The 20,648-nt window shown below is 33.1% G+C and overlaps 1 protein-coding gene across 2 annotated transcripts; it reads left to right on the forward strand.

Moving 5' to 3' along the window:
- The first annotated feature begins 3,579 nt into the window (after nt 1-3,579).
- Nucleotides 3,580-18,503, forward strand: septin7b (septin 7b). Of its 2 annotated transcripts, XM_051131265.1 has the most exons (13): nt 3,580-3,737; nt 5,851-5,957; nt 6,432-6,532; nt 6,685-6,819; nt 8,616-8,733; nt 9,090-9,182; nt 9,826-9,922; nt 11,613-11,664; nt 11,963-12,088; nt 14,372-14,392; nt 15,423-15,558; nt 17,197-17,330; nt 17,534-18,503. In XM_051131265.1, the coding sequence occupies exons 1-13, from the start codon at nt 3,728-3,730 to the stop codon at nt 17,571-17,573; spliced, it is 1,170 nt and encodes a 389-aa protein (XP_050987222.1). In that variant the 5' UTR covers nt 3,580-3,727; the 3' UTR covers nt 17,574-18,503. The 2 variants fall into 2 exon arrangements, with proteins under 2 accessions (XP_050987222.1, XP_050987223.1); XM_051131266.1 differs by lacking the exon at nt 14,372-14,392.
- Nucleotides 18,504-20,648: the final 2,145 nt, after the last annotated feature.

A 20,648-nucleotide genomic window follows, 5' to 3' on the forward strand; every position in this document is an offset into this window, starting at 1 on the left:
TCATTCGTAATCTGTTAAGAGGTTTTTATTTATTTATTTACCTTTTTTGCAACACATTTTAATTTATTATAAATGTGTATGCGTTTGTGTTTGTTAATTATGTTTAATTTATTGGTCATTATTTTATGGATTTGTATGTGATCCCTTGGCTATGTTCTTTTTGAATTGCATTAATTGCACTAATTAAATAATAATAGTTATAATCAACTAAATCAACGAATATATTAAAATAAAAAGAGACCTACATAAATACAATTATTTTTGGATTAATCACACCATAACATTTGTAAAATTTATTAATTAATGAGATCACGACAGTCGACAGTATATTAATTATTTATACCTTATTTTCTTTTACAGTATGGCTTTTATCTCTGTTTTTCTTTTCTCTGTTATTAAATATTATGTAATACAATGTTATTGATCTCTGAATTAAAGAAATTCTGAAACATTAAAAGCCATTAATTTTACAAATATACCGTGAAGATAAGATTTATTATTTTTATGAGAGATTTTATTTATTTTAATGACCGGTCAAAATTCAAGTCAAACTAAATACAAATGTAAATACAATTACACAAAGCATCCGTTTTACATACAAAATGTCTAAATGGTTATTTTTAATATAGCAAATAGTAAAATGGTACTGTTATACTATTATATGGTAATACAACACAATACTACTAATACAATATAATTTTACAAACCACTTTATAAGCGTTTATTTGGTGGTACTTTTATTCTGTATGTAAGTATGTATGCCAAAGCTTACCGACCGTCCTTACACCATAAAGACCTCTTTATGCTGAACATTTCAGAATTTATAGATTTGAATAATTAGGAAAAAATATTTAAATTATTTATCTCTTTCTGATCTGCTCCTGGGAGGTGTGCGTGCGTACTTACTATCGCGAGATTTATTGATTTGCCTGGCTATTCACCAAAGTCCACCCACGTACTTTGCGTAGTCATACTCCATTCATACGAATGGTTCCTACGCCGCTGGCGTAGCTGAGTTTTGCGGAAGTGGTATCAAGGGGAATGTAGGGCTGCCAAAGAACGATCGGTTTCTAAAGCGGCACTTGAACATTAATATTATGGGTAAGTTCCGCTCACTTTTACAATATACCATCCACCAAACATCACCGTTTGAGTCCTGGCAACGTTTACGCGGCGTTTGGGTCTAGTCGAAGCATTTGGGTGGCGTAAATCGACGCTCGTTTGGTGTTTTTACTGTAATTTAGGTTAGTGATAGCGCGCGAGGCATTTCCTGTCAGTTTTTTTCCTTTCGTGACTCATTGAAGAGCAAAAAACGGTCTTCGTTCGTTAGAATTTAATCAAAATTAACCAAATACACTTCATTGTCAAAGTTTTTCGTAATTGTTAAATATAAAACGTCCGTAATTTGCAGTATTACTCATTTTTAGAACAGAAGCAAGCTAATGTAGGTTAGCAGCTAATCACACAACTGCTGAAATAATGCAGTTAACTCATTTCTACATTTTAGTTACATATTAAATTAACATATTTGGAGTTTAATTTAAATATATCCTGCAATCTCCAGTAAATGTTCAGTTGTTTAGGTGGATACTAGACATGCAAAATACACAAACAGGTTTGAAAATGAAAATTCATTGTCGTTTTGCACATTGTTTTTAGAGTTGCTGTATAATAATTTAATTTAAAAGCAATTTACATTGAATAGGTGTCCAAATATTACTCAAAACCTGCTATTTTGTGAACTGAGATGCTCTGCAAAAGCAAAAACAATGTTTTTTTCAGCTATTTGTTAGTGATTCAGTGAATAAAAGCATATAAAAGTGCTTTAAAATGTTATTTCCTTCAGTTAATTCTTTCACGTCAAACCAGATGCTGTATGTCATTCAGACGTGCACTAGAACTGCGGTTAGGCTCTCACATCCTGTAGACAGATCTGTTTTAAACAACTCAGTGCTTCACCTAGTGTGACGCCGGGTTTGTGTATTTTACTTTTAACTGTGTGGCTTTAGTATTTGGCTTTATATTAGAGTTACTTATGATCCGTTTGGCATCTCATTGCATATTTTGAGTCTAAGGTTTGCGTACATCGCTCAGACTAATTAAAATAATACGGTCTTGAGATTTATAGCTTAAAGAAACCAAGTTATCGTGCAGGATAAATGATGCTGGTGACATTAAAAGATGCAGCCAAGTGTAACCACCACATGTCTTTGTTGAGTGACCTCTGATTGTGCTTTCAAGCATCTCAAATTGTGCACCATCACTTCTTGTGTAGTGCCGTGTATTAATCAGCACGATAGTCACACATCTTGACGCTTGTGTGGTTTATGTACAAAATATTGCTTTTGTTTGACTTTCCAGTAATTGTGACTAAATTAAAGAAAATTCAGCTGTCAGGCCATTATCAGAAACCCTGATCGTTTCACATTTTGCTGTCATTTCGTGATTCATGCATGCAGTTTTAATCAGAGTTTGGACACACCACTACTCATTCTTTTTTATTTCTATTTTCCACATTTTAGGCATCAGTGGGAACTGCCTTGACCAAAAGTATTGCACAAATCAAAGCTATTTGAGCTTCTTTGATGTAGCTGTATTTTTTCCAAGTCTCATAAATAACAGAATTCTTATGTAAGCGTAGTTGTTTGTAAAACCGAATTCATAACTTAATTCATGCATTTAAGTATTTAAGTAAATCTTTAGATGGAAGTGTTTTTAGGATCTTGAGAAAAGTTCATTATGTCACCCAGCATCATATATGAGCCCATTTCAGTCTCTCTGTCATGCTTTGATTTATATTTGTTCCTCATATGTTTGTTTTGGTGATTTACTGTAAGGGAGGTTTTGAGGATGAAAAAAACAAAAAGCAAACTTTAAACATTCTAGATCAAGGATTTTGCCTTTTTTTTTTTTTTTTTTTTAACATGCCGTGGACCCAAATTATGGTCATCCTGACGCAACAGAGACCATCCTAAAATGTAAAAGCTAATTATACATATTTAGAATATTATAAATAAATATTCCAAAATATTATTTGGCATGTTTTCTGTGTCCATTTTGTTCTGTTACATTTTAATCTTACTTTTTTCCTACTTTGTTGTAATATTTATTCAAATCTTTTTACCCATAGTGTTTTATTTATTTAAATCTGTTTTTTTTAATTTATTTTTTTCCCACTTGACCGCATAACTCCCTTTCGAACCCCAGTTTGAAAACTGCTTTTCTCGATAAACTTTATTCTTCAAGATGCTTTTGTATATGTTTGATTTGACTCACTTGCGTCATTTAGCCCTTAGACTTTCATGCTATCAGTTCAGCTTAAACTTTTTTTTTGACTTGCCAAAGCAATTTCAAGCATTTGAAGCAGCCTGTGTGTATGTCATACATTTTTGTGCTTTTTTTCCTCTCTCTCTTTGTCCAAAAATGCTGTTGTATGCTGAACTTTGGACGTGCAAAACATCTCTTCTGACGTCTTCATTTTGCTCCCAATAACGTGCATTTCTTGGATTCAAATACACAGCAGTAAGTATGACAAATACAGGCAGAATAGCACATTATCAACTTTCATTTGCTTATTCGTGAGTGTGTGAGCATGTTTCTCTGATCAAAAAAGTGTTTTTCTCTCTGCTTTCAGCAGCAGAAGAATCTGGAGGGATACGTGGGCTTCGCAAGCCTTCCCAACCAAGTGTACAGAAAGTCAGTGAAGCGGGGCTTTGAGTTCACCCTGATGGTTGTGGGTAAGGAAACACATTCTTTGTATTGATTGATGTATTGATTTCGATCTGCTTTATAACCTTCGGTATGCAGCTTGCAAATACCAAACGTGTAACAAAGTTAGCGACACATGATGGATTCAGTGTGCGCTGCAGTCATTATGACCACTTGAGGACCACTTCCTGTCTAATTTTGAACATTTGCCAGTTTGAGACTACATTCTTGACATTTGGTCTAAACACTGTTTGGATAACCACACAGGAAGCAGGGGTTGAATGGCAGTGATTTCACATCCTGTTCATCTTGAAAAATGCAAAGGCTTTTTGGTGTAGAACACCTAAATGGCTGACATTTTCGAAAGCGTAGCTTTGAAGTTGATTCTTTTACGCCTAATCAAGTTTGCAGTGATACGAGATCTGTCTTGTTTTTGCTAGAATTTGCTCTGAAAGCTTACGGCGCTGTGTTTGCTTTGGCTTTGAGTGCGAGCTGCGGTTTTGTACCCGACATCCCCTGCGTTTATGAATCTGACCCGAGGACTCGTGGTTGTGCGTGCTTGAGTTATTTTCGGTCGCGAGTGAAAAGCATGTTCAAGACATTACTTGTGGTCTTTATATCTGCAAAATATTGTCTTTGGGAGGACTTGGTAGACAGCTTAAACTTTTTCATCACGTAATATACCAACATTGAACTGATTTTCTGTCATTAATGAAGTTTTATGGTGCTCTCTCTTGCTGATTTATAATACAAATTGGCTTGCTGTGTGGGTGGACTTTACCCAGTTGTTCCTGCATTAGTGTTTGGGTATGGACAAGGGCCAAGTCTGTAATGGTGCCAGCCACTCGTCCTGCCAGAAGCAATTTACTCTAGTTAATGTGCTGACCTCACTGCGTGAGACCGCACAGATGAATGCCGCGCTCTCTCAGTTCTAACCTTCATCCGACGCTCATCCGTTAACTCTAGTTTAATCCCGCAGCTTGCGCTATGTATTCGCACCATTGCTAAACACGTAATGATGAAGCATCATCACAACACTGGAGTCGGTCATGCCTGAATTTCCAAAACAATTAGTGTTAGAATGAAGTTCACTTAGTCACATCTTGGACATTAACGGATTTACTAAAGAGCTGCCAAAAAGCTGCTTGTGAGGTTAATTCCACTGTTTCTCCCATGGGCTTCTTGGGGTTCTTAGACTGGATGCAAAAAAACGCTGTTCCCTCCATCATTGACGTAATACATTTAGAGGAAGTTCACACAGGGCATGTCCTTGCATTCCATCTTCACTATTATTTTAATTGTTTGTCTATTTATTCATGCATCAGATGGATGTTTTTAGCCACTGTCTCATGCCATGAATGTCACATTTTAAATGTAATACTGGATGAGTACATAAGTCAGCTGTTAAATTGCCATTTTGAGATTAAATGCTACATTTTTCTTTTGTTCTTTAAAAATGTTTCATCACCCTGCTTTTTAGATATTGTGTCTGCATTGGCTATTTCAAAGTCAAATAGGCCGACTGTATTTTATACAATACCGTTTAAGAGTTTGAAATATAGTGGAAAAATATAGTGGAAAAAAAAAAGAACTCCAGTCTTCAGTGTCACGTGATCCTTCAGAAATCATTTTAATATGCTGATTTGCTGTTCAAGAAACATTTATTTTTATTATTATTATTATTATTATTATTTGAGTACATTTTTTTTTCTGCATTCTTTGATAAATAGAAAGATCCAAAGATATTTATTTTTGGAAAGAAATTATAGAAAGTAATACTTTTTAGCAGGGATGCTTTAAATTGATCAAAAGTGATAATAAAGACATTTATAATGTTACAAAAGATTTTTATTTCAGATGTGTAAGTGCTGTTCTTCTGAACTTTCTTTTACCTTAATTTTTAAATTGGATTAATTGAATGCATCCTAGCTAAGTAAAATAATTTTAAAAATCTTTGAAAATTTTGAATGGTAATGTATATGCAGAAGAAACCTGAGCTTCTTAAAACTCAAACTCTATTCTTTTGCTCTCTTGCAAGCAGTGGTATTTCCTTCAGTAAATCATTTTTTTTTATAGGATGTTGTGCTGAATTCAGGTTTCATTTTAACCTCATGTTTGCATTTTCTATCCTTGTTTTTTCAGGAGAGTCTGGGTTGGGAAAGTCCACGCTGATAAATTCTCTGTTCCTGACGGATCTGTATTCTGGAGAATATCCTGGACCTTCGCATAGAATCAAGAAAACAGTTCAGGTATATAGTGCGAAAATTAGTTTCTTAAATATCAATACATGCTGCTTGTTCCTTCTCAATTTTGCTCTGGGAACTGAAAGTGGGAAACACCTTTTTGTTTTGTTTTTTTAAACATAAATATCGTTTTATAAATGTTTTTCGATCAAGCAACACATTTCCAGGTTCCTACTGTACTCTTGGCTTCTAAAGCATACTTAAGTAATACTTCAGAAATAGCTGTGCTATGTTCTGCATGTTTGTACTTGTAGCCTTTAGACTGACTGTGAGTCCAAAGCTTTACACAACATTTCAGCTTTTTGATAATTGCCTTTGCATCACACACCGCTAATAGCCAGTGGTATGTAAACAAAAGTGACCAAGCAGACACTAGCTACTAGTGTTTACACCAGCCATTTGTGAGGTCTTACCTATTTAGTATTTACTAGAGCATATGTAGATGTAGAAATAGTAATTCAGATGCTCTGTTATCCACAGGTGGAGCAGTCCAAAGTGTTGATGAAAGAGGGAGGCGTCCAGCTTCTGCTCACGATAGTGGACACTCCAGGATTTGGAGACGCTGTGGACAACAGCAACTGGTGAGAACGATTTTAGTGTGGAGTGCCAGATACAATTTTCACAGCATGGTTTAATATCAGGTGGCTTGATATAATTAGATGGCTATGTGATTGTGTTTTCATTACCGTGGTGTAAAGCATGACCTGAATCTCCTGTGTGTTTTCTGCTCCAGCTGGCAGCCGGTCATTGACCACATCGACAGTAAGTTTGAGGATTATCTGAACGCAGAGTCGCGTGTGAACAGACGGCAGATGCCGGACAGCAGAGTGCACTGCTGCCTGTATTTCATCGCACCCTCAGGACATGGGTGAGTGATTGGAGACCTGTCCTTCTGCTTTCTTGCAGTTTATTATTCTATTAATGTCTTAATAGAAGGAGAAACCTTACCAATGATATGCTGACCTCCCATTTAGCATCATTAATTAAAGTAGTTTCTGTGCATAAGTGATGAAATTCTGAGTTTATTTAGTTTTTGTGTTGTGGTTTGAATTAAACCGTGTAATTTGAGGTAGGAAAGGTACGCTATATATTAAATTGATCAAAAGTGACATTAAAGACTTTTACATTGTTACATAAAACATTGCTTAAAAAAATACTGTTGCTTTTGACAATTTATTTGCAGAACAATAATTAATAATTAAGGAGCACAGCTGTTTTCAACATTAATAATAATAAATGTTTCTGATTTCTGAAGCATCATGTGACACGGAGAAATAAGTAATGATACTGAAATGTAGCTTTGCAACGGAGGAATAAATAATATTTTAAAATAGACTTGATTATTTTTTTTTTTTAAAGAAGTCTCTTCTGCTCACCTAGCCTGCATTTATTTGAATATATTTTAAAATGTAATTCCTGTGATTTCAAAGCTGGATTTTTAGCGGATTTTTTTTTTTTTTTAATGTTTTTTTTAAAACATTTATTATTATGTAACAGCTGAGCAGAATTTCAGGTTTCTTTGATGAACAGAAGGTCAGAAGAACAGCATTTATCTGAAAAAAAAAAAAAAAAAAAAAAAAAAACTTTTGTAAGATTATAAATGTTAAAAAAATTACTCGCTCCAAGCTTTTGAAAGGTGTATAATGTTACAAAAGCTTTTTATTACAGAAAAATGCTGATCTTTGGATCCTCCTTTTCATCAAAGAATCATGAAAAAAATGTACTCAACTATTTTAAATATTGATAATAATAATAATATTTAATAATAATATATTTTTTTTTTTAAATCAAATGAATGCAGTCTAGTTGAGTGTAATCTACTTGTTTTAAAAACAATTAAAAAAGTCTATAATTTTGTGGATAAAATTAGTTGGTTGTATGCAGACCTATACCTGTTTATTTTCTCTTTTGTATATCATACTTCACTTCATTTAATTTTCTTCTTATGTTTGTGAGTTTTTTCCTGCTAAGATCTAATAATGGATTTCATTGACAAACCGGAGCTGAGGTCACTGAAATTTTCCTCTTAGTCAGTGAAAACATTAGAATGACTGTGTTACTGTAAGCAGCTGTTCTCAGACAATAGCGGATCTGTGCGAGGTTGCAGTGAAGATGCAGGAACGTGTTGCTCTATTCAGTCTTGTGTCCACACAGTCATGATGATTATCAGAACTGAAGCGTGGAAGAAAGTAAATAATACGGTTGTTGTTGCCAATTTAGCCGGAAAAGCACAACACACGACCACTAGTGACTTTTGTTTTTTTGCTTTTATAAAACAACAATATTCAAAACGGCAATGTTTCAGTTATTAATATTCAAACAGTCCAAACAGAACCAATGTTCAATAAATAATTAGAATAATATTTTAATATAATTCCTCTACATTAAAATAAACAACAGATTTATTAGTTATTTTATTTTTTAACATTGTATTCTCTTAAAATGTTTAAAATTTTGTTGGACTTCTAACCTACATTAATACCGTTTCCAAAGCAAATGTGAGTGTTTTTTAACTGAGCAAAAGTTCAAACCCCTAACCTTAAGTACTGTGCGTAGTTTCAGTAGTTTCCTTTCCTGCATTTGCAAAGCCCATTAAAAAGCTATTGAGACTGAGAGAACTGTGTGATCATTATCATGGTGTTGTGTTGTATGTTTTTCCACCAGACTGAAACCTTTGGACATCGAGTTTATGAAACGGTTGCATGAGAAGGTCAACATCATCCCACTGATTGCCAAAGCAGATACCCTGACACCCGAAGAGTGCCAACAGTTCAAGAAACAGGTCAGTCGGCTGCCGCCTCCAGCTCTCGTGTGCTAAGTCCTGTCTGTTTAAACTCCTGATTAAGAAAAAGGCAAGAAGAGACAGCAGGAGTTCAAGCCTCCGGCACCATGTGTGTCTTGAGCGCTTTGCCATCTGTCAAAGTATTATCTCTGCAGGAACCATGAGCAGGAGCACAGCATTACCGCCTAGACAGGAAAGATCAGATGAAAAGATTTGAGCACATCCACAAATAAATAAACAGAGGATGTTCCTCAACCCTAAACAATCGCTCTTGGTGATCCTCGGGAGGTTGTGTGCAGGGCCCGAAGGAATCGCAAAGTTGTGTGGTTTTTAAAGTCATTTTTATGTTTCTGTAGATTATGCGAGAAATCCTGGAGCACAAGATCAAAATCTACGAGTTTCCAGAGACGGATGATGAGGAGGAAAACAAGATTGTGAAAAAAATCAAAGTAAGAGTTCTACACTGTAAACATTAGTAATTTAATGACAACTGGAGTTAAACTAACTCAAAATACCCTGTTTACTATGATCTGTTCCCTTTAAATGCTGTTCATATATGTAACCCTGGACCACAAAACCAGTCTTAAGTTGCACGGGTGTGTTTGTAGCAATAGCCAAAAATACATTGCATGGGTCACAATTATAGATTTTTTTTTTAATGCCAAAAATCATGTTTCATGAAGATATTTTGTATATTTCTTACCATAAATATATCAAAATGATACATTTTTAATTAGTATATGCATTGCTAAGAACTTCGTTTGGACAACTGTAAAGGTGATTTTTTTTTTTTTTTTTCCAGATTTTCAAATAGTTGTATCTCAGCCAAATATTGTCTTATCCTAACAAACCATACGTCAATGGAATTTTTAGTCAACTTTTAGATGATGCATAAATCTCAATTTAAAAAAAAAATTACCCTTATGACTGGTTTTGTGGTCCAGGCTCTGGATCTGTGCCCCTGTGGAGGTGGACAGTACATGCAGTTCACCAGGTGGCTGCACATTGAAAGTCTGCCAGGCTTTGCATGTTGCTTTTGCACAGATTCCTTGTACACAGCCATCCATGAGCCTCTCGTCTCTCTCTCTCAAGGATCGGTTGCCCCTGGCTGTGGTCGGAAGCAACACTATCATCGAGGTGAATGGCAAGAAGGTTAGAGGAAGGCAGTACCCATGGGGAGTGGCAGAAGGTAGATGCACTTGAAATGCCTTTGATACTAAAATGCATCCGAAATGAATAGGGTTGCTGTATTAATTTCAAACCTGTGATCATTTTGATAAAAAAAAAATAATAATAATAATAAAAATAAATAACTGTGAATGATATTGAATGATCTGTTAATTTGAGAATATGTAATTAAAATAGGCTCACACTGGCATGGAAAACATGCAAATATTAAGAAATTGTACCAGGAAAATTCAGCTTTGCATCACAGGAATAAATTACGTTTTAAAATATATTTGATTAGAAAACATTTATTGTAAATTGTAAAAATATTTCACAATATTACTGATTTTACTGTATTTCTTATCAAATAAATGCAGCCTTTATGAGAATAAGAGACCTCTTTCAAAAACATTTTAAAAACTTGCTGACTCCAAACTCTTGAAGTACTGTAGTTCTTTCTGGACATGATTATTTGTGACCCTGGACCACAAAACCATACATTTTTTGGAAATTGAGATTTAAACATAGGGGATAGGATAGGACATAGGATAGGACAATATTTGGCCGAGATACAACTATTTGAAAATCTGGAATCTGAGGGTGCAAAAAAAATCAAAATATTGAGAAAATCGCCTTTAAAGCTATCCAAATGAAATTCTAAAAAATGAATATTAATAATAAAAAATAGGTTTTGATATATTTACGGTAGGAAATTTACAAAATATCTTTATGGGACATGATCTTTACTTAATATCCTAATGATTTTTGGCATGTATCATTGTATCAATGTATCATTTTGACCCATACAATGTATTGTTGGCTATTGCTACAAATATATCCGTGCTACTTAAGACTGGTTTTGTGGTCCAGGGTCACATATGCTCTATAAATTTTTTAATCAGCTAATTGCTGTTTGTGGGAAAGGAATGAATGGATATACAACAAACTATATGAGGTGAAAAGCAGTAAATGACTATTACTATTTTGAAAATAGATATGACCAGGTCTAATATACAAGATGTTGAATTGAACATTCAAGACTCGTTCATATTTTATTAGAATGTCCAATTTTAAATGATATTAGGCAACATTATTACTTGTTTTTACATCTTTAAAAATGTCTCTTGCAGACGAATTTTAGAATTTTTATCATTGAAAGATTCTAAATGTTTTTTATCGGTACTATTGTTGTTACATATGTTTTTGTATAATGATTGCTTCTTAAGAAAATGTTACATTATTGTAAATGATGTATTGAAATGATACTGTTAATGTTGGCCATGAACATAGCCATTTTATTTATTTATTTATGCCAAAAATCATTAGGATATTAAGTGAAGATCATGTTCCATAAAGATATTTTGTAAATCTCTCACTGTAAATATATTAAAACTTAATTTTTGATTGGTAATATGCATTGCTAAGAACTTAATTTAGACAACTTTAAAGGCGATTTTTCTCAATTTCTTTTTTTTATTTTATTTTATTTTTTTTTTTGCACCCTCAGATTCCAGATTTTCAAATAGTTGTATCTCAGCCAAATATTGTCCTATCCTAACAAACCTTATATTAATGGAACGCTTATTTTTTTATAGATCTGAAATTACTTGTTGCTAATATGGTGTTAAATAAATAAATAACTGCTGTTTGTGAGGTCAACAAAGGTCAGCTTGATGTGTTTAAAACCTGATTATCTCTTTTTTTCTCTGCAGTTGAGAATGGAGACCACTGTGATTTCACACTGTTAAGGAATATGCTTATCAGGTACAAACATAGCCACTGCAAGTCAGAATACATTGAGTTTGAGTTTGGCTGAAGCCTTGTGGAAATAAACTGGAAACATAAAAGCAATAGCTTTTGGAGAGTGAACCAGACACCACTTAAGCAATTTGACCACAAGAGCAACTTTAGTCAAAATGCATTGCTTAAATGTGCTTTTTTTTCTCAAACACAAATGCCACTTGGTTTGATATTTAATATATCTAATGTATTGCCACTCATACTTTCAGCATGGCTTTGTAGAGCCTGTGAATAAAAATATACTCGTTCACCTTTGTGTCAGAACCCACATGCAGGACCTCAAGGATGTCACAAATAACGTCCATTATGAGAACTACAGAAGCAGGAAGCTCGCGGCTGTTACCTGTAACGGAATCGACAACAACAAAACCAAAGGCCAGCTCACTAAGTAAGTTACAACAATTCTGTCTACTTGAGCCAAGAACGTGTAGTGCATATAAAATGACAAAGGCCTTTGCCTGCATGGATTGTTATGAGATTCATGATGTTTATACACTATAAGTGTGAGCGGAAATGCCTGGAATAACGTGAGACGGCAGATAGCATGTGTTATATGCAGGGTCACATTCCAAGCTGCCTCATCTCAGATGCTTAAAACACACTCGACTCTGACCTCGTTGCATCACAATGTGTAAATGTTAATTATAACACTCAAGCAGCAATGTGCTCCTAGCGCATGTCACTCCACATCTCTGGTGTTGCATATATGAATTTGAACGGCCATCTGATTATTAGTAGTATCATATTACCCTTTATACTTATGAATAATTGAATATAGCTTAAATAAGTCTTTTCTGCTCATCAAGGCTGCATTTATTGGATTAAAAATATAGAAAAAACAGTAATCTTGTGAAATATTATTGCAATTTAAAATAGTGGTTTTCTATTTTAATATACTTTAAAATATAATTTATTCCTGTGATGCAATGCTGAATTTTTTTGTCTTTAGTGTCACATGATCCTTCAGAAATCATTCTAATATGATGATTAATTATCAGTGTTGAAAACAGTTGTGCTGCTTAATATTTTGTTGGAACCTGTGATATGTTTTTTCAGGATTCTTTAATAAATAAAAAGCATTCATTTAAAATAGAAATGTTTTGTAACAATATGTGATCCGTAAGTAGCACGGGTATATTGGTAGCAGTAGCCAAAAATACATTGCATGGGTCAAAATTATAAACTTTTCTTTTATGCAAAAAATCATTAGAATATTAAGTAAAGATCATGTTCCATTAAGATATTTTGTAAATTTCCTATTGTAAGTATATCAAAACGTAATTTTTAGTTAGCAATGTAAGAACTTCAATTGGACAACTTTAAAGGATATTTTCTCTCTCTTTTTTTTTTTTTTTTTTTTGAACCCTAGATTCCAGATTTTCAAATAGTTGTATCTCAGCCAAATACTGTTTTATCCTAACAAACCATACATCATTGGAAAGCCTATTTATTTTTAGATTTTGTATATATTTTAATACTTTTATTCAGTGATAGCAAAGCCTTGTATTGTTAGAAACAATTTGAATAAATGCTGTGTTTCAGAATCCTGAAAAAATCCTGAAAAATATTTAGCAGCAATTAAATGTGCGTATTAGAATAATTTATGAAGGATCATGTGAAGCTGGAGACTGGATTAATGGCCGATTAAAATTTCAGCTTTGCATCTCAGGAATAAATTTTATATATATATATATATATATATATATATATATATATATATATATATATATATATATATATATATATATATATACATATATATATATATAGATATATTTATATTTATATTTATATTTATATTTATATTTATATTTATATTTCTGTATGTTCCATCAAATTAATGCAGCCTTGATGAGCATAAGATAATTATTTAATAAAAATATAAAACATTTCTGATCCCAAAATGTTTTTAGGAAGGTTTTAGATCAATACATGCAAGTGATGCTTAGTTGTCAAACATTGTGACATTTTATGTTGCATCATTTCCTGTTGTCTGGTATGTTGGAGAGCACACTGTAAACCACCCTACTTTATATTTGTGGCTGGCTTCTGTTTTTAAATTCAATATAAAATGTTTTTTGCAGGTCAAACAGAATATTCAATATCATGGGTGGAAAATGTAGGTCAAGACTTTATTTTGTGCATTAGAAATTGATTGGATCATGATAAGTGTTTGTTAGAGAATAGAGTCAGGTGGTCGTAGGGAAGTGGTTGTATAATATATTGTAACAATGTATATATTATGCAATCTAACATTTAATAAAAAACAGGAAGGGGTTTAATAAAAGAAATAGGGTTTATTTCTATTAAGTGTTGATAAAAGTAATTTGTCAATTTCTCTCATTCGAGGAGGTTTATTTTAAGACATCTCTTCACAGTTTGCTGTGCTCGCTAACTGTTAATTTAAGACGCCAGACTGTTAACCCAAGCACATGTGTACATATGCATGAGCACGCGCTCACAGACATGTTTGTGGTCACGCCATGCAGCTTCCAAGTCGTCGACAGTCACCTCTAACCTAATATATCGTTTTTGCAGGAAACCACATTAAAAGTGTCATAATCCACACTAGTCTTTCCTCTCATCTGCTTTCTGTTGACACATATTATTTTGCTTTTCAGTGCACATTATGATTTGTAGCATGCTAAGTGTGTGTGTTTTTGTCTTTTAGAGTTGACACGGTTGAAGGCATGTAAGTGGTCATTTACATTTTTCCAAATCCCTGTGTTGTACGGATCCTCTCTTCCTCTGGGAACAGTGTCTTTCAGTGTCCGTTATCTCCCTTTTTTTTCCACCAGTTCCACGTGTGATTTTTCCGGGGAGTAATAGACCTTGTGACAACAACCCGGTTGTACTGGTTAGATTAGAGGAAGTCAAACCCTTCCTTATTTTCCTGATGTGAAATATCCAGGAGTAGTTCCTCCTGTTTGTCTATGAGTGGGAGTCTTCCTCAGACTTTGATTCATAAAAATGGTTACATTTGATTTAGATTCGTTCTGCTCGTATTTCATGAATAAGATCTTTTATTTTGCCGTTCCAAAATTGAGATCAGTATTATTTTATGATCATTTATATACTATCAGATTTTTTTTTGCTTTTAAAATATTTATTATTTAATTAATTAAAATAGTTTTTAAATTCTACAAATTTATATATATAATTATTATTTTTTTTATTTATTGGCTAATATATGAATATATAGTTATTTAATTTAACATCTGTTTAGCATAATGATTTTTTTTATGGTTTTAGTTTTAACTTCAGGTTTAGTTTACGGTAATAACCCTGCATCATTGATTAATCATTTTGGACTAAATCAAAACCTTATCGCGAAGCGCCTAACGATTCCCGCCCGTTTCCTCGCCGTACTTCTTCGCAGCTTTCCTGCACTGCTTACTAATGTCTGATCAGCATAAACGCTTTGGCCATTAACAACTTTCAGGTTCCTTAGGAACCAGGATGTTTGTTTGATGTTCTTCCTCCTTTTTCGCTGCCTTAGCAAGACTGGCCATGGTAAACCATGAGCGTTTAGTAGCCTAAGGTGTTTTATTGGTCACGGGTGTCACCTTGAGCTCATCTTTGGGATAAGGAGTGGGCAACGAGGGCTTTGGTGGTCCACCTTTCCATCTCCTCATGTCTTGTGAAGATGCACAGGGATGCATTGCTCTAGGGGAAGTGTGGGATGTGCTCTCATGATTGTCAATTGCGTGTGTCAATACTAGGAGCCCTCTTGCCCAGATGGAGGAGGAGAGAAGGGAGCATGTGACCAAAATGAAGAAGATGGAGATGGAGATGGAGCAGGTGTTCGAGATGAAAGTCAAGGAGAAGGTCCAGAAGCTGAAAGATTCAGAGGCAGAGGTACTAACACAATTCCTCAGCGTATCCTAAAATAGATTTTTAAGTGTATTATATTTTATTGGTTATATAGGGCCCTATGAAAACATGGATGGAATTGTGAAATCCAGTCATGGATTTCGCAAATTCAGTTCCACGTTATACAGTAAATGGAATTTAGAGTATAACGTGGAACCGAATTTGCCAAATTATAGATATATTTAGCCAAATTATAAGAATAAATCAAAAGTACATCTGTATACTTAATCAAAACGTGATATGGACTAGTGTTTGCGAATTTTAAGCTGCAAATACTGTTATGAATCCTGCATGTTCTGCCTGTCTCTGTGTGAATGAATGGCGCAGACGTGCGGTTTTATTTACTACACATATACTAAAGTGTGCATGTTTGACGCTAGCAGTGTTTTTAGTCTCTGTCACCTCAATATACTAGCACACAAACTCAACAATCTCTAGAACTGCTCTAAAAGTCACTTTATGAGCATTTTAGGGTTTCATTTGAGAAAAAACTACCATCATAGAATATACAAATATACAAAGGTCTTCACAGCAACCTGTCAAAATAAAAGTTTGGTTTAACTTGAAGAAACTGTGACAAAAATATATTGTTTAATTAAATGATAGTATTACTTCTACTAATTTAACTGTTATTGAAACATTTTTTTAAGAAGATTTACTAGAAAAATGTAAATACACAACAGTATTTTTGAAAAAAATAAAAAGATATGAAATATATATTTTTAAATAAAATACATTAGTTAAAGATGATTTTGATTTATTTAAATTTAACGAAACCATTAAAGTGGAATCCAGAAAATTTATGGAAAACAGAATTTGATAAAAAGTAACTTTCATAGGGCCTTAAAAATGTAATTTTTGTTCAACTTTTAATAAATTGCTGTTAAATTGTGCAAGTTTTAGAATTTCAATTAATTAGACATTCTTTTTTTATTACTAAAATTTAATAATTATTATAATATTATCTGAATAAATTTGCTTGCATTAGTTTGCTATTTTATTTTATTTTATAAAGAACCATAGTTCAGACCACAGAGTCACTGTAGATTCGAAATATTTCTAAATTATATTTACCTTTATATTTACTATATTCATGTTTCCACACCAAGGCTATTATAGTCAACTAAAAATAAAACCTCTACAAAAATAAAAACTCTAGTTACTTGAATAAAATAAAATAAAATTTGTAAACAAATTTTTCCCTCATTTTTATTTAGCTTAAATTCATGTACTAAAATAACTGAAATAAAATTAAAACTATACAGATGTTTAAAAAACTGAATAAAATTTAATAAAAAATTAAAAACTATACATACATATACCATATAGACATTAAAAAAAGACAAAACGTAAATTAAATTACATTTTAAATTAACAAAAATAAAATGAAAACTATAAAATATAAAAATATTTTCATAATAGTAATAAAAGCTCTCATAGTATCTTAGTGATAACTAAAATAACACCGTTTCACACTCAAGTTTGAAATGCTTTCCCAACTCGTTTTTTTTTTTATTTAATCGCTCTTTAATTTAATTCTGCACTCTGTATCCACTGTCTGCTTTAGCATGCTTGATTGATTTGACAGGCGATAATAGATAATATTTTTTGTGACCCACACAGCTGCAGCGACGTCATGAGCAGATGAAGAAGAACCTGGAGGCTCAGCATAAGGAGCTGGAGGAGAGACGACGTCAGTTTGAGGACGAGAGATCCACCTGGGAGACCCAGCAGCGTATCCTGGAGCAGCAGAAAATGTATGGGATCTCATTATATATATTATATACATATATATTTATAATGTTTTTTTTAATTAAATTATTTTTAAAAAACATTTTCAAATAATATATTAAATATATTATACTTAATTTATATATATTATATTTATTTATTTATATATATACTTATTTATATTATATTTAATTTTTTGTTTAATTATTTTGTTTTTTCTCCCACACAGGACTTTGGAAAAGAATAAGAAGAAAGGGAAGATCTTTTAAAATCATTAACGATGACCAGGTTGTTCTCATTCGCCAATCCCCACCCTCCCGACCTGATATCTGTGTAGCCTTCAGACTCAGAGCTGTCCGTACAGTCTGATGAAGGCGTTCAAGCTGTTCGTGGACTTCCGCTAAAGCGTTTACCTTTGTGAAACTCAGTCTTAGGCAAGCCAAACCCATACTGATCTAAACGAAATATATAATGAATTCACTTACCAGCTGATGTCTACAGTTATATTCCAAAAAAAAAAAGTCTAACTGTTGAACTATATTTTGATGACAAATTGTTTACTCGTTAACTGAATAACATGAACCTCCCTAACAGAAGTGCGTTTTTTTTTTTTTTTTTTTTTTTTTTTAAAGACAAAAATGTGACTGTGCTCTGTTTTTTTTCCCCCCCCGATAAACCTGAAGAATCCCATGTAACGTGGCCAAATTCCACAACCGTTAATGCACAAGTGAAATCCGGGGACGGGCAAACGTATTATTTGCTCTTTTGGCTTCTAATTTTGTTTTTCTCTTATTGCAAAAATGTTTCCAAAGTATAATGTCTGTCTAGTCAAAATATCCTTTGACCACCTCCTATAACTTCATTAATGTTATTTCAGTTATTTTTATATATATATATATAAATATGTATACGTACACCAAGACAGCTAACGTAATATTTTTTGTATGTTTCTTAGAATACTCAGCAGACGGGTGTCTTAATTCATGGACAGCATCAATGATATTCTTGACAGGTCGTGCTCATGATAGAGAGGTTTCAGCATGTTTGTCTGTAAGCTCGCCTCTGCTGTACAGTATTTCAGCTGTTAGGACACGAGTCGAAAGCAATTTTTGTTTTCTTATGTTATGTTCTCCGTCTCTGTATTTTTAATTTTATTTTTCATTTGTATTGTACAGTCTCTTAATAAACTTGTGATGATACAGGTTGCTCATTTAGATTGTGGAAAGATCTCAAATAGTGTTGCAAGACTGAGAACCGGCATAAGTATTATATTTTTTTTTTTAAATAAACATTCAAATTTACTAAAAATCTACCCTCAACAATGTTATTGTACAAGAAACACTGATCATATTGAATTTAATCACTTATTCTCCTCTGTATTGCATTGGAAGTAGTGTTATTTAGTATTTAATCATTACAATTTGTTTGTTTGTATTAATGAATGATTATTTCCAAATAGGTTTTACAATTATGTGGTGATGATACATGAAGCTGTCAAGAATAATTCACATTTAAAGTGAAAGTAAGTAAAAGTAAGACCAACATTATAATTAGAAATTTAAATATAAGTCTTTAAATAATCCATGTTACATATTTAAAAAAAAATAGTATTAAAATGAATTTAATAGCATTGTTTACTTTTAATCAACAAATGCAAGTTGGTCGTGATTGAAACAAATGATTATTTGTGAGAAATTCTTGCAATGTGGTTCTGGCTTGTTTTTGTTTTTGTTTTTGTTTTTTATTTGTGTTACTGTAATAAAGGAGCACAAGCCAAAGAGGTTTACAAAGATCATGGGAATGTATCATGAGACAGCATGACTTTTCATCATGTATTAATCATTATTCAGCACTAGGTGGCGGTGTCGACACATTACTAACCCTTATTCTTTTGGATTGGAAACGTTGAAACTAACTAGTTGGCTGGTAAAACATTACTATACACGCACAAACACACACATTTAAACACTTTTAAAGGATTAGTTAAAATTTCTGATACTCACCCCCATGTCATCCAAGATATTCATTTCTTTCTTCAGTAGAAAAGAGATTAAAGGTCTTTGACGTGACAATTTGGTCAGTTACCCGGGTGCGCGGCCATAGTGGCGATACTTAGATGTAAACAACAGCACGGATTGCATGGTTAATGTGCAACTGAATATGTTGTTCTGCTAATTTATGCTGTCTAAACCACGGAAATTACGTGTGGAACCTGGTAAATCATAGAGAAGGACTTGGTAAGAAGGAAAGGGCCCAATATTTTCAGAAGCTAAAGTTAATAGGTGGTAAAGATACGTACTATTTTCACCTACCTGACTGGAATTGTGAGAAAGAACAAACACGAATGTTGCCAAGAGTCTTGCCCTGGAAATCCTGGTTCAGTTGGGCCAACCACAAACGCCTTTTGTTCCTCAGACATTTTGTTTGCACTCTTGTCCTTGATTTGTTATAACTTTTGGCGGTCTATAGTACTCCAAATGTTTTTTTTTCCCGGTCCGACCCATTAGCACAGCTTAAAACATATTAACTGACCATTTTCAGCAGCAATATTCATTCATATTGTTTACGTTCAGTGCCGCCAATATGGCCGATCGATAACGATGCGTTGTGAAAACACCAACGGCCATCATCATCATAAATCCTATCATAAAAAGTTTTTAATATTTTTATTTTTAAAAATATGCATGTACATTTATAACACTATACTTTGTATTATATCATCTTTTCATCAAGTTACAAAAAAAATAAATATTTAACGCTATGTGTCCAATGCCGCGTCTATGGGATATCAGTCTAGCTCAATTTTTTTCCTTTGATTGAAATTTCTAAAAAACACGATCGTTTAGCTTTTCTTTTGCTATCTGAACAAATGGGAATGCAAAAATTATATTTGTGGTACTCTCCCATTCACTGCTCTCGGATTTTACCCAACTAGGACGACTTCCGCTATGAGAAACCCGGAAATGTGAGAAAGGTCCAAACGGTGTCAGAGTTTAATGAATTTAAGTGGGTACAGTATATTAAACATCAAAAATATGGATTTAGTACTGTATATAAAAACAATAAAGCCATAATCTGAAAAAACAAGCCTTGTGCATGACAGGGAATAATATTTAGAGATGTTTACAGTTGGTTGGATACCTTCATCTCAAACGGTGTCAGAGTTTAATGAATTTAAGTGGGTACAGTATATTACATATATCAAAAATACAGTTTCAGTACTGTATATAAAAACAATAAAGGAATATTCTGAAAAAAACAAGCATTGTGCATGACAGGGAATAATATTTAGAGATGTTTACAGTTGGTTTGATACCTTTATCTCAAACGGTGTCAGAGTTTAA

The sequence above is a fragment of the Labeo rohita genome, chromosome 16 (genome assembly GCF_022985175.1).
Source record: "Labeo rohita strain BAU-BD-2019 chromosome 16, IGBB_LRoh.1.0, whole genome shotgun sequence".
In the NCBI taxonomy this organism is placed as follows: Eukaryota; Metazoa; Chordata; class Actinopteri; order Cypriniformes; family Cyprinidae; genus Labeo; species Labeo rohita.

What these genes read in the sequence shown, in the direction of transcription:
- septin7b (XM_051131265.1), top strand. An exon ending in GTTGACACGGTTGAAGGCAT is followed by an intron (nt 14,393 to 15,422) that starts GTAAGTGGTCAT and finishes TGTCAATACTAG; the next exon opens with GAGCCCTCTTGCCCAGATGG. An exon ending in TGAAAGATTCAGAGGCAGAG is followed by an intron (nt 15,559 to 17,196) that starts GTACTAACACAA and finishes TGACCCACACAG; the next exon opens with CTGCAGCGACGTCATGAGCA.